Source organism: Artemia sp. Qi Xiang Cuo, chromosome 10 (genome assembly GCF_049724085.1).
Source record: "Artemia sp. Qi Xiang Cuo chromosome 10, ASM4972408v1, whole genome shotgun sequence".
Taxonomy (NCBI): Eukaryota; Metazoa; Arthropoda; class Branchiopoda; order Anostraca; family Artemiidae; genus Artemia; species Artemia sp. Qi Xiang Cuo.
The window spans coordinates 6,506,140-6,530,691 of NC_142803.1; the positions used below are offsets into that span (position 1 = coordinate 6,506,140).

The 24,552-nt window shown below is 35.8% G+C and overlaps 1 protein-coding gene across 1 annotated transcript in view; it reads right to left on the reverse strand.

The window, feature by feature from the left end:
* LOC148947412 (uncharacterized) overlaps positions 1-24,552 on the reverse strand; it is a 57,019-nt gene that overhangs the window by 9,010 nt on the left and 23,457 nt on the right. Inside the window, exon 2 of the mRNA XM_089095875.1 lies at positions 3,113-4,429. Coding sequence (XP_088952001.1) covers positions 3,113-4,424 — 1,312 coding nt within the window. The 5' untranslated portion in view covers positions 4,425-4,429. The remainder of the gene's footprint in view (positions 1-3,112; positions 4,430-24,552) is intronic.

A 24,552-nucleotide genomic window follows, 5' to 3' on the forward strand; every position in this document is an offset into this window, starting at 1 on the left:
GAAGAATACTAGGACTGCAGCTAAGAATATTAGTGAAAAAGCTTTATGTTTAAAAGAAAGGAGACAGGACTTGTACAAGAATTATCTGAGTGATCGATCATATTAAAACAAAAGGAATGCTAAGAAAGTGGAGAAAGCATTAAAATATGAACTAAGGAGGTGTGACGTGGAGGCCGTGGAAAAAATTGCCGAGGATCTGGAAGATGCTGCTAGACGGTACAATAGTAAAATATTGTACTGGTATGTTAATAAATTGAGAGGGGGGAGTCAATCCGGACTTAGCCCAGTTAAAGATAGAAATGGGGCCACAATTAGCGACAAAGCAAAAATTAAAGAGATATGGTCAGAACATTTTGAGAATTTCCTAAACCGAGAGAGTTGCAGGAAAAGATATATATTAAAATAAAAAAAAAGTTTGTGTTACCTTGGAAATTAAGGAAGATTTGTTTTGTGAGGAAGAATTAGCGACAGTAGTGAAAAGATTAAAAAATTATAAGGCCCCAGGTGATGATAAGGGTGGTAAATGAGTTTCTTAAATATGGTGACTCTGAGGTTAGAAATAAGTTAATGAAGATTATGAATACGATTTTAGAAAAGGGAAGTACCAAACGATTTTAGGAAAACCTTAATTTAAGCCACTTTATCAGAAAGGTGATAAAAGTGAGTGTGGTAATTATCAAGGCATTAGTCTGGTCTCTATAGGTAGCAAATTACTTAGTAATATGATACTTTTTAGACTGAGAGATGCCGTAGACAAAGTTTTAAAAGAACAACAGTGTGGTTTTTAGAAAAGGTACAGGATATGTCGACCAAATTTTCACTCTTAGGTTGATAATTGAGAAGTGCCTGAGTCGTCAAACACCTTTGGTCCTCTTTATAGATTATGAGCAAGCATTCGATTCTGTTGATAGAAGAGCTTCAGCAAGGGTTTTATCCTTGTATGGTATACCAGACAAATGCATTAAAGTGATTAGTGCTATGTACAAGAATAACACTGCTGCGGTTATGGTAGGAAATGAGGTTAGCAGGTGGTTTTGTACTAAATCAGGAGTTGTGTTCTATCCCCTTTATACGGATTATTTTGATGGAGTTTGTCTTAAGGAGCACAGGAAAGGCAATGGGAGACCATGAAATCAAATGGAGAGGAAAAAGTCTCCTAGACTGAGATTATGCTGATGATTTATAAGGATCCTAGATGACAGTTTAAGCGAAGTGAATTGAATTTTAAAGGTATTGTGAGTTGAGAGTGCACGACTAGGTTTAAAAATTAATGTAAAGAAGACTAAGTCACTGAGTCTAGGAATTAGTGAAGATGAAAAGGTGACATTGGGTAATAAAAAGATTGGTCAGGTGGGCAGCTCCACTTACCTTGGTAGTATTATTAGTAAAGATGGTGGGAGCAGTGAAGATGTTAAAAGTAGAATGGCCATGGCTCAGAGTGTTTTTTCCAAGTTAAAAAAAATTTGGAAGAATAGATAGAAAGTATGAAAACCAAGATTAGAATATTAGAAGCTACAGTGATGACAGTGGTCAAATTTGGCTCTGAAGCATGGGCGCTCCAAAAAGTGGCTGAAGATTTGCTAGATGTTTTCTAGAGAAAATGCTTAGGGATTCTTCTGGGTACCAGGCTGACTCACCGTATTTCAAACAATAGGCTGTACGAAAAATATGGTTCAATACCGCTCTCAATGGTTATAATGAAAGAAAGGTTGAGGTGGCTAGGGCACGTTGTACGGATGAAGGATGACAGATTGCCGAAGATTGTTCTTTTCGGACCAACCGTCTAGGGCTAAATGGAAAGCAGGTCGTCCTCGTCTGGGGTGGGAGGACGTCATAAAGAAAGATTTAAAGAAAATAGGAACTTCGCGCGAGGGTGTAAAAATGGAGGCTTTCAATAGATTGGGATGGAGGAGAAGCGTGCGTAGCTGTGTTGTAGTGTGCGTATCAGTCTTGGTAATGCGGTGAGTTGTTAGTAGTAGTAGTATATGACAGTCCTATGAGGGAATTGATAGAATAATGTCTTCTGAAAAGTATTGCTTAGTATTGAGGCATTCATAAAGTCGAAATTAATAAGGTAATACCAATTCTAAGTGATGATATGACTGCCCTATGAGAGAAATAATAGAATAATGTCTTTTGAAAAGTTGCTTCGTATTGGGGATATGCATAAAGTCAAAATTAATAAAGTAATATCTAGGAAATCTAAGAAATGGTCGGAGTGTCCTGTCCAATAGCTAGGCTCCAGAATTAACTCCCCGATTGGTAATCCCCGATTGAGGTGGGAGGATGTCGTAAGCTAAAGATTTTAGGGGATTAGGAACTTCTTGGGAGGACGCCAGAAGGGAGGATTTGAATATATTAGGATGGAGGAAGAGCGACCATGACTATTTTTCCCTCAAGCTGCTTGGTGCAGTAGTGACTTGTTAGCCGTAGTAACAGTAATGTCCCTATGCTTTCATTTTCAAAATCTTGAAAGTGCTTGTCTAAAAGACAACACAATTAGGTATTCAATTTCTTTTTCTTGTATAACAGGGAGAAGTCAATAAGAATGTATTACAAATGAGGAAACAAAGAGAATAATATAAACAGAGAAAAAGGGATAGGTATACTCCAACTCAAAAAGGTTTCCAAAACAGAAATATATTTTTACTACCACTTATCTTAATCAGCCAGAGGTACTAGCGATCCTACCAATCGAAATTTTAACACAGGTCTGTTTTTTTTTGTTCTTTGTTTTTTCTTTCTTTAGTCATTTAAATTTTATTCCCTTTTAGTGAAATCAATTTAGTGTGGACATCTTTCCCAACTTAACTTTGTTTTCCTCAGTCAATTTTTGCATTTTTCAGAAACTTAACAATTGTAGTTTCGCTCCTGCACACTTCCATTTCTTTTCAAATTGCCCATTCTTGCAAAAATAATTTCATTGCAAACGACACTAATAGGTCAAAACTTACGTGGTTTTGCAAATGCATGAGTTACTGAATGAAAACTTAAACTTCAATTTCCAGTGATAATTCAAATTTAACTTAAATATGCACTCTTTGCTACTTGTTCAAAGAGCCTGATTCAGAAATGTTCTTCTTACAGATATCACGATAATATGGTTTCTCACCTGTATGTACTCTTTGGTGATTCTTCAAAGAGCCTGATTGGGAAAAGCTCTTCTTACAGATATCACATGCATATGGTCTTTCACCTGTATGCACTCTTAGGTGCCGCTTCAAACAGCCTGATTCAGAAAAGCTCTTCTGACAAACATTACATGTAAACGGTGTCACACCTGAATGCAGTCTTTGGTGTGTTTTTAAATTTCCAGGTAGAGAAAAGCTCTTCTGACAAACGTCACATTTAAATGGTTTCACACCGGTGTGCACTCGTTGGTGCCTCTTCAAAGAGCCTGATTCAGAAAAACATTTCTGACAAACATCACATTTGAACGGTTTCACACCCAAATGCAGTCTTTGATGAGTTTTGAAATTACCCATTTGGGAAAACTTCTTATGACATACATCACATGTATATGGTCTTTCACCAGTATGCAGTCTTTGATGTGTTTTGAAATTGTTCAGACGGGAAAACCTCTTCTGACATACATTGCATGAATATGGTCTCTCACCTGTATGCAGTCTTTGATGTGTTTTGAAATGGCTCGAATGGGAAAACCTCTTCTGACATACATTGCATGAATAGGGTCTTTCACCAGTATGCAGTGGTTGATGTGTTTTTACGTTGCTCAGATGGGCAAACCTCTTCTGACATATATCACATCTATATGGTCTCTCTCCTGCATGCAGTCTTTGATGTACATTAAGATTGCCCAGTAGAGAGAAGCTCTTCTTACATACACCACATTTATGTGGTTTTTTCTCTCTATGTGTTTTTTTATCTTTTTCATATTTTCTGTGCTTTTTCCTAAATAACCTACTATTCAAAACAGTTTTCTGATTGTTCAACCCCATTGCTCCAGATTCCGATTCAAATGAATTTATCAAACTACTTGTAGAAGGATTATGTGAAGCAACTAGCGACTCCTGTAAGTCTACTTCGGAGATGTTAGGTGAAAAATGACCTTGTAAAAACAGATGTCGTTTCATATCACCCTTTATTTCTCGTAGGCAAATGGGACATCTTCTTGACTTTCCCATTTGGTGTTCCATAATGTGAGCAACAAAATCTCTATAATCGCTAATTACTGCTGGACAGACAGCACACTCTATTGGTGAAAGCTGTTCACAGCCTGTGTCTATGTGAAGATCGAGCATCAGATATGATTCCTCTGCTTTCCCACAAGAATCGCAACGCCAGATGCCAGCTGTTATTTCTTCTATAGACTTCTCTGTCAGCTTACTCACTAAAACAATCAGTTTTGGACCTGAAATTTGCAACACAGTCATGTCATCAGACCTTTGCATTGTAGAATCCATTACCCCTGTAATATAAATAAATCATTGTTATTAAACACATTTAAAGAATGATTAAACAGACAAGCATTGTAGAAATTATAAGTGAAAACTGAGCATTCCGCAAGTATCAAATGAATTGTTTTTGTTTTCATATTAGGGTTGAGAAGGTTTCAACAAATAATTTCCAAATCTCTATCTGGTTTTACTAGGCTATACTAGTTGTTTGGTTGACATCACTGGTCATTGGCTTTACATTTAAAGTCTTTTTGATGTAATTAAGTTATTGATAAATAAGTAAATAATAAATAAATAAATGATTAAACAGATCAGTTATACAGAAAAAATAATAATATAATTAGTATGTTACCTCGAATGTCAACATTCACCGGTGAATGTCCGAAATACCTTTTTTTTTCTCCTTGGAATTAGTCAGTGTTGCCAGTCAGCTTTTTCAGATTAATGCAAAGTTTGATGGTGACAGGTTAGGTTTAGTTAGGTTGAATTACGTTTTTAACCCATTTCTGATATTTATAACAAAATTTAACCTAGCCACTAACATAACCCAACCTAACTTAAACCATCATAGCTTGCATAAGACTAAAAAAGCTGACTCGCAAAGATAATTGAATCCAAGCAGAGAAAAAAGAATTTCGAACATTCATCGGTGAATGTCAACATTAGCCATATGTCAGACATTCACGGTAACAAATATATATAAAAATACAAATAAGCAATAAATAAATAACATCAACTTTTTGATGTACAGCTGACATTTCGAATGAACAAAAAGTACACTAGGAGGTATAATCGACTGTTGTGTGCATTGGGTATAAAGAGATGTGCAATGTGTGTGTGCATTGGGTATAAGGAGATGTGCATTGTGTGCGTGCATTGGGTATAAGGAGATGTGCATTGTGTGTGTGCATTGGGAATAAGGAGAAGTTGTTGTAGTTTTACTAGAAAGTTGGAAACTCGATAAATATAAACTTCTGAATTTAACAAAGCAACAATTTCTCCTACAAATCTAGTCTCTCCTACAAATCTAGAAAAAAATTTCACCAATAACCTACTAGGCAAACGTGTTTTCTAAATATATTTTTAAGAAATTTAAACCCTAGGCCATCTATCTACCACTTTACTGTAGCTAGCAATATTTTCTTTTGTCACAAATCAGTGAAAAAAATGTTTCTTCAGCTGAATTCAAATGTAGATATAGGCTTCTATTATGAGATTTATTTCTTTTCAGAATATCTTGTAGTTACCTTGTCGAAATTTTTGACAGACAGCAACAGGCCCTGTCGAAATATAGGTGACTCTGTCAAAACTTCAGTGGACATGTAATACAGATGAGAAACAATTGGTTTAGAAATTCAAGGGTCCTCTACCGAAAACATAGTTGTCAAATTTCCGGGTAGTTCCTCAAATACGACATATTTCGATGATTATTAACTGAAATAATGTTTCACATGAAAAACAAAATAAAAAAATTGTTTTTTTTTAAATCGTAGTTTTACTGATTTGACTGATTTTTTAGAGGCTAGATTTTTCCATCATCTGAGGAACTGCAGCTTGGCCTCTTACTATGTTCATATTTTTAAGCATTTGACTTGGTTGATCACAAAACCCTAATTCTTTCAAAATCCCAAGCTGTAAAATACAAAATATTCTCTCTGAACCCCACCCTAATTAGCATAGAATTCCTCAAGGAACTTTGTTAGGACCACTCTTATATCTAGCATTGATTAATGAAATTGGTAAGATTCCCTCAAAGCTGTTAATATGTAAATGACCTGATGATCCTTGAAGTATGTCATAGAACTATCAAAAATGTCCCCATCAAAATCCTACCCATGTTTTGGATAAAGCTAAGAATTTACACATGAAAGTAAATTCCCTAAGTCAAATATAATGACAATAAACTTCTTAAAATTCTTGAAACTACTTCTGTTTCCTTAGATCCTATCCCACCCAAAATGCTAATGAGACATGTTAAGCTCCTCGGTGTCACAAACTTCAAATAATCTTAGGTAGGGCATGCACATTCCAAGAATTCTGACTACCCTTTCTAGACAAAGGGTAGTCAAAACTAAAATTTAAGTGGATTAAAATGGTAAATTAACTTTTAAATGGCCTAATGTTGACATTTTCACTGTGAACAACAAAGAAATCTTTGCTGGACCATTAAAGCTGAGAAGAAGTGGGCCATTCCAGATAGCGGCTATAGAGAGACCTATATCACACTATTATATCACACATTATATTATAGAGACCTAGGTCACACAATTACACTCCATACGATTATCCAATTTCGTCCCTATACTTGAGGCAATTTTTCCAGTTTTTTGCTTCCACCATCTTAATAGGGTTTTATATATTTACACGTTAAAACAGTTGAAGAGAAATGGAGAATTAAAGTAAAAGAATAAGCATGTCAAATGCAATAGGATCCGCTCACAAGTATTCCCCAAGTATTTCGAAACATGTCGAATCGGGTTCCAACTTACGTCGAAAACAGGTAACTTTTTTGTTCTGTTAAATTTGTAGGCGAAAACGCTTCAATTTAAGAAAATCCGAGTTTTGTACCCTTTTCTGATAAAATTTCAAACTTCTAATCAAACAGTTATATTCTTAGATATTTTTTCTATATACTGAAACCATTTTCAAACCAAGTTTTCAAATTAAGCCCTCTGGAGTAGAAAAGTGTTTTTTTTTTTACAAAAACTGTCGAATTATTAGTACCTTCACCCCAGTTTTAACAGTTTCTAGTGGCACTAATTAACGAAAATGAAGGAAGGAAGCAATTCTACTATCCTTTTAATGAAAAAACAAAAAGGTATACAAAATGCAAGGAAAATATGTTCCAGCAAATGTGTCGAATAACACAGTGATACTTTACTTCATTGAGTCAGTTGCAATGAAAGTCAAACTTAAAACCATTACTCCATGTTGAAACAGTTTTGAAATAAAAGTGGTGAGCTTTAAGCTGCACAAAATGACATTAATTGTTCCCAGGCGAAGTAATCATAATCGCAGCTTGCCTATTTTCTGTTTAATTCAAACTTGGCACTTCTGAGACAAACTGAAAGAAAGAGGCAACTGAAAACTCTGCAACTGAAAGAGGCAAATAAAAAGTTTTTCTTACAAGTAAAAGCCTGCCATAATGGACATTTTGGATAATCTTAATTGATGGATAACAGTATTAAAGATCCTTTAACAATTTCTGAGCATCAACATTAATGAATTGAATATTGTACAGTTCATAGTAAAAAAAAAACTGTAAATAAGGAGATATATGGCCAAATAGTAACCGAAACTCTATGAAACAGAATTTTGACAACAAAAGATACATCAAAAGAGTTGACTGTACATGCTGATTCCGAAATATAAAAGATTTATTAAGTTTAATAGTACCCATCAAAAGCTACAAGCCTGAAAAAATAGCCTGATTTTCAAAAAAACAGGGGAAACTTAAAGTCGAGGAACCCTAGGAAAAATTGTATCATCACATGCAGCCTTTTAGAGAACCCTACTGTAGAGGTTTCAAGCTACCGTCTGCAAAAAAGTGGAATTTTGTTGCTGTGGTTTTCAGAAGAAAGGTCAAAGATGCGTATTTATTTGGATTTTTTGTTCTTTCTTTTCCCAGGGGGGATTATATTGAACTAAAGGTCCTAGAAGATTGAGAAGGTTCCCTTGAACAAGAATAGGAAGATCTAGCATTCTTTTTCAATAGCCGAAAATATTGGAGGGCTACTAGCTTCCCACCCACAATCTTTTTCCCCTAAGTCAACCAATAAAAATTTTGAGATAGTAATTTCATTTAGCATATTTGAAAGGTCCAGTAACTATTCTTCTTGGGATGACACCCCCCCCCCCTGGGGAAAGAGCCCCTGGGGAAAAGAATTGTAGATTATGAAATTTGCAAATGACTTACGTATAGTATCTATCTATTTAGTAGGAAGTATACACAAACATTTTTGGGGGAGGGGGATGGTTTCCACAAGGAGAATTTTACACAGTAGAAATTTACCAGAATTGTCTACTTTATTTAATTGTCTTCCTTTCTCTTTCGCAGCTCTTGCATGATAAATTTTCCAGGGAATTCTCTGGGGGTAATCTTAAGCAGGTTTAGACTTCCCTGGAGGATTTTCCGTGGGGGATGGGATTTTCTGCTGGGGAAATTCTCCCTGGAAGATTTTCCTCAGAAGAAATTCTTCATAGGGAATTTTTGGTGAGAGAAACTTTGTAATGGGAGGGGGATGGGATTTGCTGCAAAAACATTTTAGAACAGAGATTCCCAACAAGGTTTGAAAAATGATAAAAATTAAATGAAAAACAAGCTTTTTATTTGTTTGTTTATTTATTTGAAAACCCGTTATACAAAATCAATAAGACGGAGCAGTAAGAGAAAACAAAATAATAGAATAATAAAGAAGCAATTAGACGGAGCAGTAAGAGAAAACAAAATAATAGAATAATAAAGAAGCAATTAGACACTTCGCAAAATACAAGACAAACAAATATACGAAAGAAATCAGAATAAAAAGAAAACGACTTCTAAGCGAACGAGTATAAAAACAAACATTTGCTATCTAATGTGCCCATTAGTTTACTTTATTCCATTATCTTAGCCCATTATCTTGCATTATCCCTTTGATTTTGAATTGAAAATTCAAGTATTTTGCAGTAGGCATCAAGACATGGCTAATTGTAGAAACAAAAACCAAGACAGATATTCAAAGTAATTGAGGGGCAAATGTTTAAATGGCTGCACGGGTAAATGGCGAGAGTAAGTATGACTCTTATTGGACAAATGCTTGTTTGTTAGTTTTTGAAAAGGCACGCCAGCCTGCCTAGAAGTAGAGTAAGAAGTACCATTTCTATGGGGCCCCCGTACAAACAGGTTTTTTTCTGTTAATTTTAGATGTCATTATACTCTTGGCCAAGAGGAACGAGTATAACTTGATTGGTGATTAGGATTTGAATAAAAGGAATAGTTTTCTTTACAATTCATATTAGTAAGAGAACTGAATTCAAAGAGAATAGTTTTTTTTTATTTGCAAGGATATTAGTGTAGAAAAAAAAATGAGTGGTTCATTTACATTATTGGAGATTAATGATGGAACCGACAGCAGCAGCAGCAACGATATACGAGTACCCAATGTGGCTGTGGAAATAACTGCTGGCTGTAGACTATGTCTTGAATGGGACATTATGTATGCAAGATACGTGATATCATTAAGCAAATTTAAGCAGGAGGAGCAGCTGTGTTTTGCTGGAAAAGTAAATATTCTCCATATAAATAAACTTCGGTCAGCATTAGATATCCTATCGAAATATATTGATGAGAACAAAATGCATCAGTGAATATTATTATTGTAATTATGTTCAATAAAACTGTTTTTAAATCAATGGTATTTTTTTTTTCTATAATAGACTTTTGTATATTTTTTAGAGTACAAAAAGAAATTCTGTTTAGTCAGAGTTTTATCGCGATAGAGTGATAAATCTAAAAAATATATAAGATCTGAACAGATCGAAAGATTAGTAATATGATGCTTACTTGCAAGTGATTAATTCTAGACGACGATTTTATATAGTTGTCCATTAAAATGAAGATATTTTAGTTGAAAATGCTTTTCGACACAATGAAAACTGATTCTCCATCATTAGACTATTGTATGAAGCTTCTACATCGTGGTCCAAATGCATTTACAAAATTTTTTGATATATTGATCACGACGCATCAAAATTATATTGTTGATATGATTTTAAAAATTAGTTTGTAGAAACTTAGGACTTTTTTTTTCATAAGAAAGATGGTGCTCAAGATGATTTACTCCTCTCTCTCTCTCTCTCTCAGACAATTTTTTTGATGTTGCTAGCTCAGTTTCATTGTGGCAGTGAGAGCGTCAACACATGACAAAATGTTCCATACATGTCCATTATGTATGTACACACAGGGCAGCTGGTTATCATGTGAGAATTGCACAATGATTGAGGAGTATGATGAAAAGTGTGAATTATGCAACCCGTGTAAATTGCATAGAGGATATGCTGTACAAATTAAAGGTTGTAATTCCTGTCTTGAAGAGGTGTGTGACTCTCATCCTAGAGGCCACCTATGCTCCAATTGTCATTATGATAAATGTAATCAGTGGGAGAGTACATATCCCGGTATGATTGGAAAGAATCCTAACCGTGATTTTAGTTTATTGCTACGAGATTGGTATTGTCGTGGTTTTAGATTTTTCTGGGAGGAGGAACCGGGTCAACGATTCAACTGTTGGAACAACTAAAGAATATGGTTTCTACATGGTTTCTACGTCATCGTTGTGAAGACACTGGGTGTTATGATTATAAGCCCAATGATTTTTATTTGGCCGTGACAGAATGTGATTCGACACTTGAGGACACTGTTTATGAAATTGATTCAAATAAGCAAATTGAAACATGTGAATTCTATAGAATGAATGCGAATAGTATCATTGACTATACAAAGAGATATGAAAAGAGTGAAATCATACTTTACTGTAAAAAATGTGACCCTTACTGTGCACTATATCAGGATCAGCACACAGCGAATCCAGATAATCTACCTGCACTTTGTTGACAAATTTCTAGTAGTGGATGAGATCTAAAGAGAAAAAAAGTCATTTTATCATGTATATATTTTTTTTTATTAATAAACAAATTCACATACATATTTAGAACATTTTATTCTTAGGGCACTAAAATGAATATTAAATAAACTTGTAAGTATTTTCTCCACTAGAAAGTCGTTCAATTGAGGTAAGTCAACGTAGATGTTGAGAAACTGCTTGTAGGTGTAGCCACGACATCTGAACATGAAAAAGAGTAGTGCATGAAAGCCACGTGTCTTAGTCGTTAAATCCTGTAGTCTTTGTTGATTTTGAATAATGGTTTTCCCTCTGCTTTCAATAAAGTTGCTGATGTATGGAATGTAGAATTCATATGATATGCCAAGAGGATCAAAAAATTCAATAGTCTTTGCTGTTTGAAAGATACTTAGCCGATGACCGACTTTCATTGTTGACGGACTTTTATTAAAAATGAGTAAGGTACTGTTAACACTTTTGAAGTTCTCAATGAATTCCGAGGGTATGCACCGGGACTTGTCTTGTGACGTGTCAAGATCTATACGAAATACGTTGAGTATATGGTTTGTGTTCATGGCGCAAGGTCTAGTAGAACACTGCCATCGGGTGTGATTTCCCAATAGGTTTCAAATTGACTCAGTGATATTAGCGTGATACTCTCGGCCAGAGCATTGGCAAATGTACACTCTAAACGTACATTCCCTGTTCGTACTATACTCATATCCTGTATGCCTGACAAGTCCAAAACAATAACCCCATGATTTTTGAAAACATTGAATCGGTTATTCCATTTTCAAACAGTTGATAGTCGTGATCTAGGGATTGCATGGTCAACTCGTACAGAGTTCTATAGGATTTTTTGTGAAATGACATAGTGTACAGTGGAATACAATTCACTTTGAACACATGGCTAGATACACCGAAAAAATTAAAATCATGGGGAGATTCAGTCCAGGATCCAATGGCACTGCCACTCTTCACAAACGCCAAAGCTAATTTTGATGGGATTTTTCCAATGATAAAAGACGAATAGCTATAGCTACGAGAACCGCTGGCACTGTGACGTTGATTGGTGATTGTAGTGGGGACAAGAAGTTTAATGTTGCTACCATTGGATCTTAGCTTTTACACTACCAGTGCAACAGAGCTCATAACTTGTTGTTTTCGAACGTGGAGAGTTGCTGATGTAATAATAACATTTGCATCGGGTGCTGCAGGAAGTGTTTTCTCAAAATGAAATTCGATGGGGCCATATGCAACTTTATGTCAATCTTGACATTGGGGGGAAGCCATTGGGATATATTGAATATCTCATGATTTAATTTTCCAACTAGATGATACTCCTGGGTCACTGCTGTAGTCAACTCACCGTCAGTATCAATACCTGTTCGATATTCATAGCCCAATGATTGTCCTCTCATCTCCTTGTATGCCTTTGGCGTCATCATCATAAATTGTATGTAGCTTGCATAGTTGGATAAATTATTGCTAGTGCTCCCCAATGTTCCATTAATAAATACATTAATTTTCTTGAATAGGTTGTTTAGAATACAGTTTTCAGAGGAGAGATCATCACCGGCATTTGGAGTTGTATTATCTTACTTTTTCTTCACCACGAAATTTAGATCAATAAATGTTGACGACAAATCAATGAAATAGTCGTCATTGGAAAATATTTGAAAGTGTATATTGTCCGAGAGGGGTTGTTGAGGATGAAATTGTTCATAGTAGCCATACTTGACGCTGACATCAACATTTTCAGCGTTGAATAGATTCGATGAGGAACTGATTTATGGATATTAGTCCTTGGGGGGGACATAAGTCATCTTAGGAGACAAACTCCTTCTTTTATCTACGAATCTTTCTCTTCTTCTTCTTCTGCTGCTGCTTATTAGTCGTCGTTGTTCTATTTCTCAAAGTCTTTGTTGATGCCATTTGCTTCCTGCCTGGGTAGAGACTGATGAGTGAATGACGCGAACGCATCCTTTTCAACCCCTCCCCATTTTGTCGAGATTTTAATTGTTCACCAACGGCTCTTGCTGAAAATCTAATATTTTCCTTAACACTCTCCTTGAAATTCTTGCCCGACCCCCAGTCCTGTAGTGTGGAGGCAGCAAAATTTGATGCAGCAGGTACATGATATTTTCTGGCAAGGGGTAGTGCAGAACGAGATAGCATAGCAAACCATCTACCAAGACCATAGACAGACATTGTAGTACGCCCCTTGTAGTAGTCCAATCCATTGCCTATTTGACGTGGACTAAAAGCACCAACATAACAGTCAATAACGGGACAGACAAAAGGAATTCTTCTATTGTTAATTTTTTAGTTGATTGTACCGTCGTTGTCGTTTAAAATGGGTCGAAAATGACATGTAATAACAGCTAAGCCTTTTGAAATTTCTTTTTGATCAACTAATTCAGTTCTTAGTGTTAACTGACAGAGTTCCAAATAGGAAGTGTTTACGGGAATATACTTAAGATGCTTTATATTGTAGTGGTGAATATGTTCTTGATTGGTTTTTCGTTCAAGAACTCGTAGGAGGGGAACATTTGAATTACCAACCCGAGATGTTTCCACAAATGAAGCGTAGAGAAATATGCAAGTGTCCATGGAGAAGCTGGGTGCATAGTCTGCATAGATAACATGGTCACTACCACTGAAATTTTCTGTCTTAATAATACGGTTTTTAAAACCAAGAACCTCACGTAAATTCTCATTGAGAAAATTCTTTAAATCTCAAATGGATTGGTAATGTAAATTCTCCTTTGTTCCGTCAAGTAATTAAAAGTGAAACCGCCTTTTTTTCGACTTGCAATTTTATATGTTGATAACTCGACACAGTTCATGCATGTTATTGTATTCCCTGTAGGGGAAGTTAGCAATAGGGTACTGATTAGAGTCAAAAGTTGTCATTGCACCTTCATCACCTAATTCAAACGGTCTTATTTTTATTTAATATTTACTAGCCTTTCTCAGGATTTCATAGTCATTTTTGAGAATGCAGTCGACACGACCCACTTCATATGCGCAGTAAAATTTTAAGGCGGGGGAGAGTTTTGTCCAAAAATCACTTGTCGTATTCAAGTCATTGTAGAGAGGATTCGAAGCGTTGGACATGAAAGTTACATAGAAATCATTGGGCATTGTCAATATCTTCAACACCAATCCAAGAATCAAAATCAGAGTTGTATCCTAGCCACCGAACATGTAACTGTTTCTTACCCCTGCGAGTACGTGTCTTTAATATCTTTTCAATTTGGTAGATTTCACTAGCATTTTTAACTTTTTGCAGTTCATAGTCATAAAAGCCACCGAGAATCTCTTCATCTTTGGTATCACGCAGGCGATAAGTTATGGGTTTAGTGTCTAGGATTATTGCCACTTTAAAAAGTTCAGTGGACCACAAGTAAGTCACTTTTTCAAAAACATTAGTTGTTCTATTAATTCAAACCGTATCACCCACATTGAATTCATTTTTCTTCTTCTTCTTGACTTTGTATTCATTGGAATATTGTTTAAGAAAGGTGTCAGTTTTATTATGATCCGAATGATTAACTTCCGTTGGTGTAGAGTTGGACAATGATCGATGAGGTCGTTGATTATAAATCAACATGATTTTATCTAAATCATGAATAAAAGCCGGTGTATTTTTAAATGTACAATATCTTGAAATTAAAAGTCGAATAGTTCTTATCAATCGTTCGGCCATTGCAGCCTTTATAGGACTGTGACTATGATAGACCAGTGTACTATATTTCTCTAGTACTTTTGCAACATGAGTATTAACAAATTCACTACCGCGATCCGTTTGAATTTTTTTATATGAATCCTTTTCGAGAATACTCTCAATAGCCTAATAAACTTCAAAACCTTCCTTTGATCGCAATAGAAATCCATATGAAGATTGACTGAACACACTGATTTCAAGTAAAATATACTTTTACGGTATATTGTGACGTCTTTGAAATTCATCTAGAGTCAGGAGATCTGCTTGCATTATATCCAATGGGTAAAAGGCTTTAGTTTTTCGATATTGATTGGCACGAAGTCTGTGATTTCTATGCAGAGTGTAACTTGGCTCATATTGTAGATAGTCTTGTACACTTTTAGTGCGAACACCCGTGACTTTGGAAAGAGTTGTGGGGGAACTTAAACTCCCCACCCCGCCAATATTTTCATGAACACCTGTCAGAACTTCAACCATTTTGAACGTAAACACGTTGTGTAACGTCCGTTAGCCTTGTGTAAACGGGCTGGTGGTGGTGGTGGGGACCTTGACGTGATACGTCTTCGCTTTTGTCTAGCTATTAGTTGTGTGCTAGTATTTTCAAAATTGATTTAAAATCTTCTTCTTCTTCAACTTCATATTTTAATGATGATGATGATGCAACTTCTTTTAATTTTTTTAGAATTTGTCTATTGCCAATAAGACTTTTGGGGAAGTGTATTTAGAAAGTTGTATAGACGAGTGTCAAATGATAATAGTCTTTTAAGATTTGTAACCATGTCATACATTAAATCAAGTAGATTATAGCTCTTGCCCTGAATTATAATCCTTTACCCATTGCTCTCAACTTGAATTTGATCACTATCCAAGAGATAGATGAGGAGTCGTGTAATTTTTTCAAGCTATTAGTTGGGCCTTATATTTACAAATTTAAATAAAAACTAAACCAATTCCTCCTTCTTTAATTGTGTTCCAGCAGCAGCAGGAGATTCTTGAGGAGATGATTCTTTTTTGGGATCAGCAGCAGTGGGCTTTGATCGATAGTGTTTGTCCACTCGATGAAGTGCATCTTGAAGTAAAATCAGTTTTTTATCATCATCAATAGTTTCATTGTCGAGGAATTTACTCAGATTGTCCTCAAAGTGTTCGACGGGTGAGAGAGCGAGTTCTATTGGAGTCAATTTATAGGGTTTTGCCATTCTCTAGAGAAAACTGTTTACAAGTCCTGCAATTATTGGCAGTAAAAGTGTAAAAAAGCTACCGCCCACCTGAACAAGTCGTGTACATTTAAAAAGATTTAATTTCTTTTTATATGTACAATTAATTAAAAATGAAAGAATTTTAATTTACGGGTTCTTAAAAAAATATTGCAGATTAAAAATAACAACGGTCAAATTTAAGAAAAGTTAAGATATTAGATTAATTAAATCATTGTCAATACCGTGTTTGAGTATGGCTTTTCTAAGCGGAGGTTTTGAAGTGCTTAGAACTGAAAACAAGAGCCTATTTTCATGTAGTTTCTTCAGTGTCATGATAGCGACTAATAGGTCTTTTTAGTGTTGACCGGGAGATATACTGTAATTTCATTGTCGAAAATATCTGTGACTACACGCAGATCCTCGGGTGTATTTTGATTGAGATCCAGCAGGATATAACCGTGGGGTTTATTAGTTGCCTGATTGTATGTTGAGAGTAGAAATTTTGGGGCACCTGGATAGATTTGTTTATTGAGGGTTATTAGCGAGCTAGAATCACGAACAACTCTGTAAATGATTTAATTTTAGCCAATTAAATCTTTCGGTTTCATAATTTTGCTCCTATGAAGAAGTGGGTTTAAATCTCGAGGCATAAAAATTTCATAATTAGGAGGTCAAGGAGTCACAAATTGTAGCATTTTAATATCCCATGTCTCAAAGGAGTAACTCACATCGGCTCTATTCATCTCAAAGTTTGGTTCAATAATGTTGAAAACATCAAGTCCCTGTATGAACTGTATCTGCATCGATCCCATGGTGGTGGCAGCAATTGCTTTTATTTTATTGTATGACTCCTGCCAAATACTATAGCAATAGTAGATTTTTTTCGGCTTTTCCGAACATTTTTATCACATTTATAACATTTTATCACAATTTTTATTTATTTTAGTTAAGAGTGTTGTTTTGCCCGACATTGAGGGCCCACACAGAAACGATCTGAATGGTATTTTAAATTGATACATGTTCCTTTCAACAGTTTACCTGGAAAACTAACTGTAGACCCTAATTGTCTAATGACTAAACAATTTTTCCCTACTGCTACTCTGTTCTTCAAGAAGAAGAAGACAAAGACAAAGACAAAGACGAATAAAGAATCATATTTTTTCTTTTATTATATGCACATAAAAAAAGTAACAATACATTGAAAAAAAAACACTTTTTTAAATTTATTCATAATAAAAAAATACAACAACATTTACATAGGTACAGACACAGAGAAAAAACACTTTTTTTTGTTTATTTATAGAGAAAAAAATACAACATTAAATTGGAGAGAGAACTTGAAAAAAAATACACTTTTTTAAATTTATTCATAATAAAAAAATACAACATTTACATGGGATGCACACAGAGAGAAAAAACACTTTTTTTTTTATAGAGAAAAAAAAAACATTAAATTAGAGATGGCACTTGAAAAAAAAAATCTGCTCTAAGTCCAAAAAAAGATAACTTTGGTGACGGTGCGCCCCCCCCCCCCGCGCTGGCAGCGGCCCCCCCCAAAGGCCGCGAGGCCCCCCCCCCCAAAGGTTTTTAGGAAATTATTTACAGGACTTTATTTAAACCGAGACTTTCCCCGTGGGCAGTACATTCGATCCGGTCTGAAGTTAAATAGTGTCCAAGGGGGGGGATGGTCACACCATCTTGACAAACAAAGGCCTTGTCGGAAATGGTACTCATGGCTATTTTCTCTACATTTACAGTATAGTTCTTGTAGTTTAATGAACGAATCGCCAACAATTTGGCTCGTGGAATTGTATTTTCAACAATACAATTCCTATAACTGTTGGTGTCGAAATTCTTGTCCACATAGCACGTGGTTACTTCTTTGCAACGTTTCTTGATTTCCTCGTCTTATGTCTGTATAAAGTACACCTGCGGGCCTAAAAATATACCACGGGAAATCAAGTCGCTACTCGTTTCATATTTAAAAAATAAAAGCTGATTGGGCACCCGACGTTTTACTAGCTCAGGGTAAAGACCACCACTCCAATTGGTGTAGTCCATCCGTGAACTGATAATTTCACCGTGCGCCAAATGATCAATTAGATTTGGTGTTTTTACTTTGAGCAGTAGAGAATCCGTGTCACCGTAGCAGACCTCTACTTGCCCCTTTTCCGGCCACTGTACCCTAGCCATATTGTAGTAGAATTCCAACATGATGTTTTTTGAGATCTCCAACATCGCACTGCCTGCAGCAATATTTTTATTCAGGACAATGCGTCTTTTTTTCCTATTCAAAAGGACCATGTCCGGGCCAATGATTGTAACGGAAGTATAATTGGGATCGGCAATAATTCGAGCACATTATTCTGGATCGGTCACAAAGTCACAACGATTCCTATTGCGAACACTCTCACACATTTTGCCGAAAGCCGAATTTAAAATGAGTTTATAAATTTCTTTTTCAGCTTTCGTCTGTGCTGCAGAACGTTTGCCGACAAAAGTGTCAACAAACGTTTTCAAATAAGGTTTTTGACTAAACTCGAGTGCTCGGTGAACCTTTTTGACTTTGAAACAGTTGTTGCACATCCATTTTAACGCTATATGATGTACAACTATGTTTTTTTTTGGCAGAAGGTCGGCAATAACTTTTTGTTTTGAAGGTGTCCAATGCAATCCGTCCACTTCGACTAAACACCTATTGCGACGACTCAAAGAGTCATTTGTCACAGGTCTATTGACACACGTTAAAACAAAATACTTTACTGAATCGTGAAGCTCGACTGTTATCTCTCCATCTATTTAAAAAAACCAACCCACCGGTTCATTGTCCTCAACACTGTCAATGTTGGGGAAATGGGGAGCTTGAGGGTCATTGAGCCATTTATAGTCGCCGCAAGGTAGTGCATAATGGGACATGGCCGAGGGGTAGAGAGAATTCATATCGAGGAAAACTGCATTTGATTTTGTCCCCGTCTTCTCCCCCGTTGGATCAGTTTCCAAGATACGGTCTCCGTGAAAAACAAAACCCCCCCGCATTGACCTCTCGATGAACAGGTGCTGATCAATGTCAGTGATTAGCCCAATTTTTTCCCCACTGATTTTTAGGATGAGGTCTAGCAAGCGAATAGGCGAAGAAAAATAATGCATCACATCAATACGAAATCCAACATGTTTTATCCATATTTTTACGCATGCCAACCAATGTTAACAAGTCACTCAAAAATTACAGACTGAGGTCGTAAAATCAAATTATGAACCCTCCCTCTTCCCAAACTTTTTTAGTAAAACTGTATTCCTCGGGGGTGCAACTACGATCGTGAAGACTGTCGTAAAACGATTCAATTGGAGGAATAGCCTCCTCGGCGAATCTCGACATGGAACATTAATGGTCATAAGGATAGATGCCCTTGACCGTTAACAAATCATATAAATCATGTAAATTTCGCTGCTTGAGAAGGGGGAAAGCGGTGCAATAGTAATAGTTTTTCTGGAATAGAATTTAGTCAAACTCTTTAGTGGGAAAAATATTTTGGTAATATCAAAAATGAATGGTTTTATAGTAACCAACGCCGAAGGCAAAATCATCCAACATCCCTAAAAAAAACCGAAACTATTCCGCGAATTAATATCTGATTGTGTAAGTAAAGCAGTCTATCACCCATGCATCATCCACTGTTCCATTTCTTTGAAGATGTGCTAATGCAGGTAGCATAAACTTCAGATCTTAGTTAGAGTTATGTATAAAAACCGGCAGAAAAAGTTGTTTTTTAATTTTTAAATTGCGCGGATTGTGAGCCCACCCCTGAAAGGTGCTTTGTCCCGTTGACGTTGGGTCAAGAAGGTGATCGTGGTCCTACACCATGTTTTGTGGGGCTAAGGTACTCCTACAAACCCAGCAAATTGTTCACTTTTCCAGCACCAGTTGCTTTTTATCCGACACTGTCATTGGATAATTAGTACTACGTAATCGTTACATTGCCGTGTTTGCCGTTTTTATTAAAAAAAACACTTACTTGTCCATAGTGTCCTCCTCGTCCATTGTAAACAAAAAATCGTCAAAGTGGATGTGATGTTTGACATCGTGACGGGCATTTGCATAGGAGAACGCAACTAGTTTGTGTTACTTGACTATATTTGGCATTGATGGGTCCGATACCTCAACCAGTATTGTTTCACAATCCAAAGACACTTTATCAGATTGCAAAAGAGAATTTTGAAAATTTTTAAATTGTAAAATGTCTTTGGCTTCTACCGGCAGTTCAAGTCTTTGATTTCCGTGAATTTTGCAAGGCCCCATGTGATTTGAAAATGTTCGCTCAGATCTAAATGAGGAGAGGCAAATAGGACAATAGAAGCATTCTCCCTTATGAATGCCTTGACAGAAGAGCCGACTTATTGCCGTGACAGGGAAAAGATGGCCATAGGAATTTACATCTTTGGGGGGTTCGTAAATAATCCATACTTAATTTTTAACATTTTCCACCATCGGTGTCCTCACTGAGTACAAAACCCCTTTTTTATTTGGTTTTTCCCCCCATCTACAAATTCACTGTCGTACTGGAGAACAACCACCCCCACCCCCACATTTTTATTTGCTTTTTCGAATATGCTTATTTCTTTAAAGGACACCCGATATTTTCCCTCTAAACAATCAAAATTTACTTTAGAGAAATTTTTTCCACCGTTACGTGCAAGTTTGTCAAGATTTTTCATTGATGATTCATCTTTTAATGTTTTATGGGCCGCTGCTAAAAATGCGAACTTAAAGCATTGTAGTCCAGTGTCAAAATTGAAACCCTGAACTCCTTTGGTAGCCGACAAATCTGGGTGGCATTTTATTCTTTTACCCCTCCCACCCCTTAAAATAAAGTTTTTTTTAAATCTACTGAGATTCAGATCCATGCGTTCAATGTATAAAATGGTGGACCCACTACCCCTCTTGCTAAACGTATCCAAAGTTGAAATCAGTTTATTCACCCGGTTGAAAAAACTGTCTTCAAATTCATTTAGACCTGGGTAGAAAGTCTGGTTGCCTATCGAAAAATAAAAATAAAAAATATCCCCGGATGCTCACTGTTGTAAGTAAACTTGTTGGTTCACTGAAACCTTAAGTCCCCCTTGACCTCTCCAATTCTGAATCTGAATCTCAATTTGCACTCGAATTCTGTTGATATAACTACGGAGATTTTTCATGGGGTCAGTTAAAATATTACCAGAGTTTTCTTCGGGTAGGCTAAAGTCTACACTATACGTTTGTAAATGACTTAGAGCAGATTCTAACAGATAAAAATCAGGCAATTCCGGGGACGTAGCACTATTTTCATATCCTGTCCCTGTTTGTTCAGGACTCAATTCACTAATTGTAAAGTTCTGATTAAAAATGCCCCCGGAAAAATGAGCTGCTGTTGTATTACTACTACTACTACTATTAAGTTGAATGGTGGAGGAGGGTGACAGGGAATTGTCAATAACACCACTCCCAGTCTGTTCAATCACATTGGGGGGATGTGACATGAGGTTCCCTAGTACATATTCCAAGGTGTTTGGAGACAATTGGTCGAGCCAGCCTGTAGTGTCCTCTGATGGAATTTCGTTATGAGGACCCGGTTCAAATTTACTTGTAGCATCATCTAAATATTCATGCATGAAACTATTCGCCCACTCTGGGTCCTCAAGCATGTCAATATCACAAGTTAAGTCATCCAGGATGGCCCCTTCACTCAAAGCATCGTTAGGGAACCCCTCATGCCACTGCAAATTCTCTAGAACCAGTGTAGGTTCATCCTTGAACTCTGCTGGTGGTGACAGAATTGGTAATGTAAATATACCTCCTTCATCACTCGATGGTGCCACTGGGAGTGCTATATTTTCAATCTGTAGAAAAAAAAAGCTTTATTTTTTATGTAAAATAATCATTATTTTATAGTTAATAAACTTTGTCAATTTCTCATAGTCATTGTCCCACCACCTGAACAATTAAAAGAAGAAGAAAAAAAGTTACATTGCCCTATGTCTTTCATAATGTCAACTGAACATGTTAAAAGAAAAAATTTTTTTATTTGTTTGTCGGGGAAATGTAGTCTTATTCTTCGAAAAAAATAATGGTTTGATTCCAAAAATTTTTTTTTTAAATAAAAATGTAAAATATGAGTCCAATTCGATTGTTTGAGCCTCTTCAGTATAAGTGTCAATGAAATTTGACCATTGTTCAACTGAGGCAGTATGCTGTACGAACAATTGCTCCTCGGCTTCAGTTAATGGACACGAATCCCATATGTCGGCGGTGGGTGGTGCTGTTACTTTCTCAATAATCCGTATTTTCCTGTTTCTTTTGCCAACGGATTTGTTTGACCTGGGCTAAATAAATACATGTAAGAGATAAGAACTTTTTTCTCCATCCACATCAACAATTAAATTGCAATTAAAATGTTGGATGGTCCTTTTAGAAACCCCCTCCCCCCTCCCCCCAAACCCCTCCCGGGGAGAACCCTTGGGAACCGGGAGCTTCCTTCGAGGTAGGAGGATCGATACCCTTTCCGAGTTGTGGGGATATCGGACTTCACAACACTGTTCAAATAGAACAGTCTCAAATTCTTTTCTTGAACCTTTTCAAAACGAAAATAATTGCCTGAGTTGGTTCAAAATAATATTTCCTTCGTATGTGAAACCCATAATTGGAGATTACTAAAAACCTTCTTCCTGTCACAGGAAACCCACTTACAATTTAAATCATATTAAAAAGCGATCTGATAAGGCGCAAATGGTTTTAGCGCAATAATATCAGTTTTAAGAGTGGCTTGCCAACCGTGAAATAGCAAATCGTTTTTTGTTTTTTTTTTGTTTAAAAGGAATTATTGCATTAGAATTTATCTTGGTTAGAAGTTAAAAGGTAATTTTTTTTTTTTTTATATTTATAGAAATGCGAGATAAGCACTCCTTTATATATATATTTATAATTTTTTTAATGAAATAAAATGAAAAATCGTAGAAAAAAATTTTAATTTTTTACTAATAAAAAGCTATGCGCCTGAGAAAATTTTGTCTTATTTTTGAAAATAAGGATAGAAAAAATTATGTATATACTTACAAATTCTGACTGGGCTTCAATATCTGAACTCCTTGGCAAAACTTGAAGGGTGTCAAGCTCACAATCTACAGTAGGCTGAGCTGTGACATTGTATGAAGTGCCCCATTCCCTTTTCGAGTTTCTTCCAGCTGGCATGGAGCTAACACGGGAGTCAGAGGGCTCTGTCACTATAAGTTGGGTGCTCGATGCATGGTCCCGATTATGTGTAACTTTTCCAGCGAATTTGACAACAGACGCTCTGGCGGTCTGTATTAATGAAGGTTCGTCATATCTTGCTTTTTTCTCAGAAGGGGGATTATTGCACGTCTCTTCTTCCTTTAAAAAAAAAAGACAAAAATTTAGCATGTAGCAAAAATGAATTTTAGTTTTGGAAAATAATTCAGTTTATGTTAGGCGTCTAAAGTAGTGTAAAAAACATCTTGATTTCAAAATCAGGGGTTTTGATAGTGGGATGGAGGGCCTTTTATAAACTGCCCCCCCCCCCTACGGCCATGCTTCCGTGACTGTATTTGTAAATTCAAACTTAAAAAGCAGTATTTTCGTTCCTTATTATACAATATGGAGAAGAATTGCATGTGACACTCAAGTACTTCCGTATTTCATAAGATGAAGAACAGATTTGTTTTTTCTTATTCAAGATTATCAGGTCACTGACACTTCCTTCAGCGAGCCTCCCTCTTTGTATACTCAAGCGTAAAATTGTTACTAATCATGCGGTTATGAACATTTTGTGAAACTCAAAGTCAATTTAGTCAGAAATTATTAAACTCTTTGGTATAACAGCCTTTTTTTTCTCTTTAAACTATCATAATTCAATCAATTGTAGACATAAATTTAAATTTTTAAGTATTTTAGAATTTAATGAAAATTGTCCATTAAATCCCCCCCCCTATGGTATACTCCTTCACCACAAAAAAAAAGTATATAAACGATAAAAAATTCTATTTTTGCTGATGTCTTTAAGGAAACATTATATTGTTCGTAGTCAAGGGGGGGGGGTGAGGGTTTTTACTAATAAAAGTTAATGCCGTTAGACAAAAACGAATCCTGTCCTGGTATAATTTTAAAAAAAAATCACTAAAAAAACACCCAAATTTAGTGATAAAAAAAATCACACTGTAATAAAAAGGAAGCTTTATTAAAAATTAATTCACTAAAATACTAAACATTTTATTATAATCCCAATTTACCGATCGAAAGCTAAGCACTTTTTCAAAAACATCCCTAAAAAGGCCACTGATCTTGATAAAAATCACACCGTAAATGCAGACTGGCCTGGAAGTATTTTCAAAAACATTCCTAAAAAAAAAGCCGCTGATCTTGATAAAAAGGAAGCTTTTTTAAAAATTAATACATTTTTAAAAGAGGTAACCACACAGTGTAAGGAAAGAATTTATTCCTTAACTTAATGACAAGACAATTTTTTTTTTTTTTTGCAGACTGGCCTGGAAGTATTTTCAAAAACATCCCTAAAAAGGGTCACTGATCTTGATAAAAAGGAAGCTTTTGTAACAAT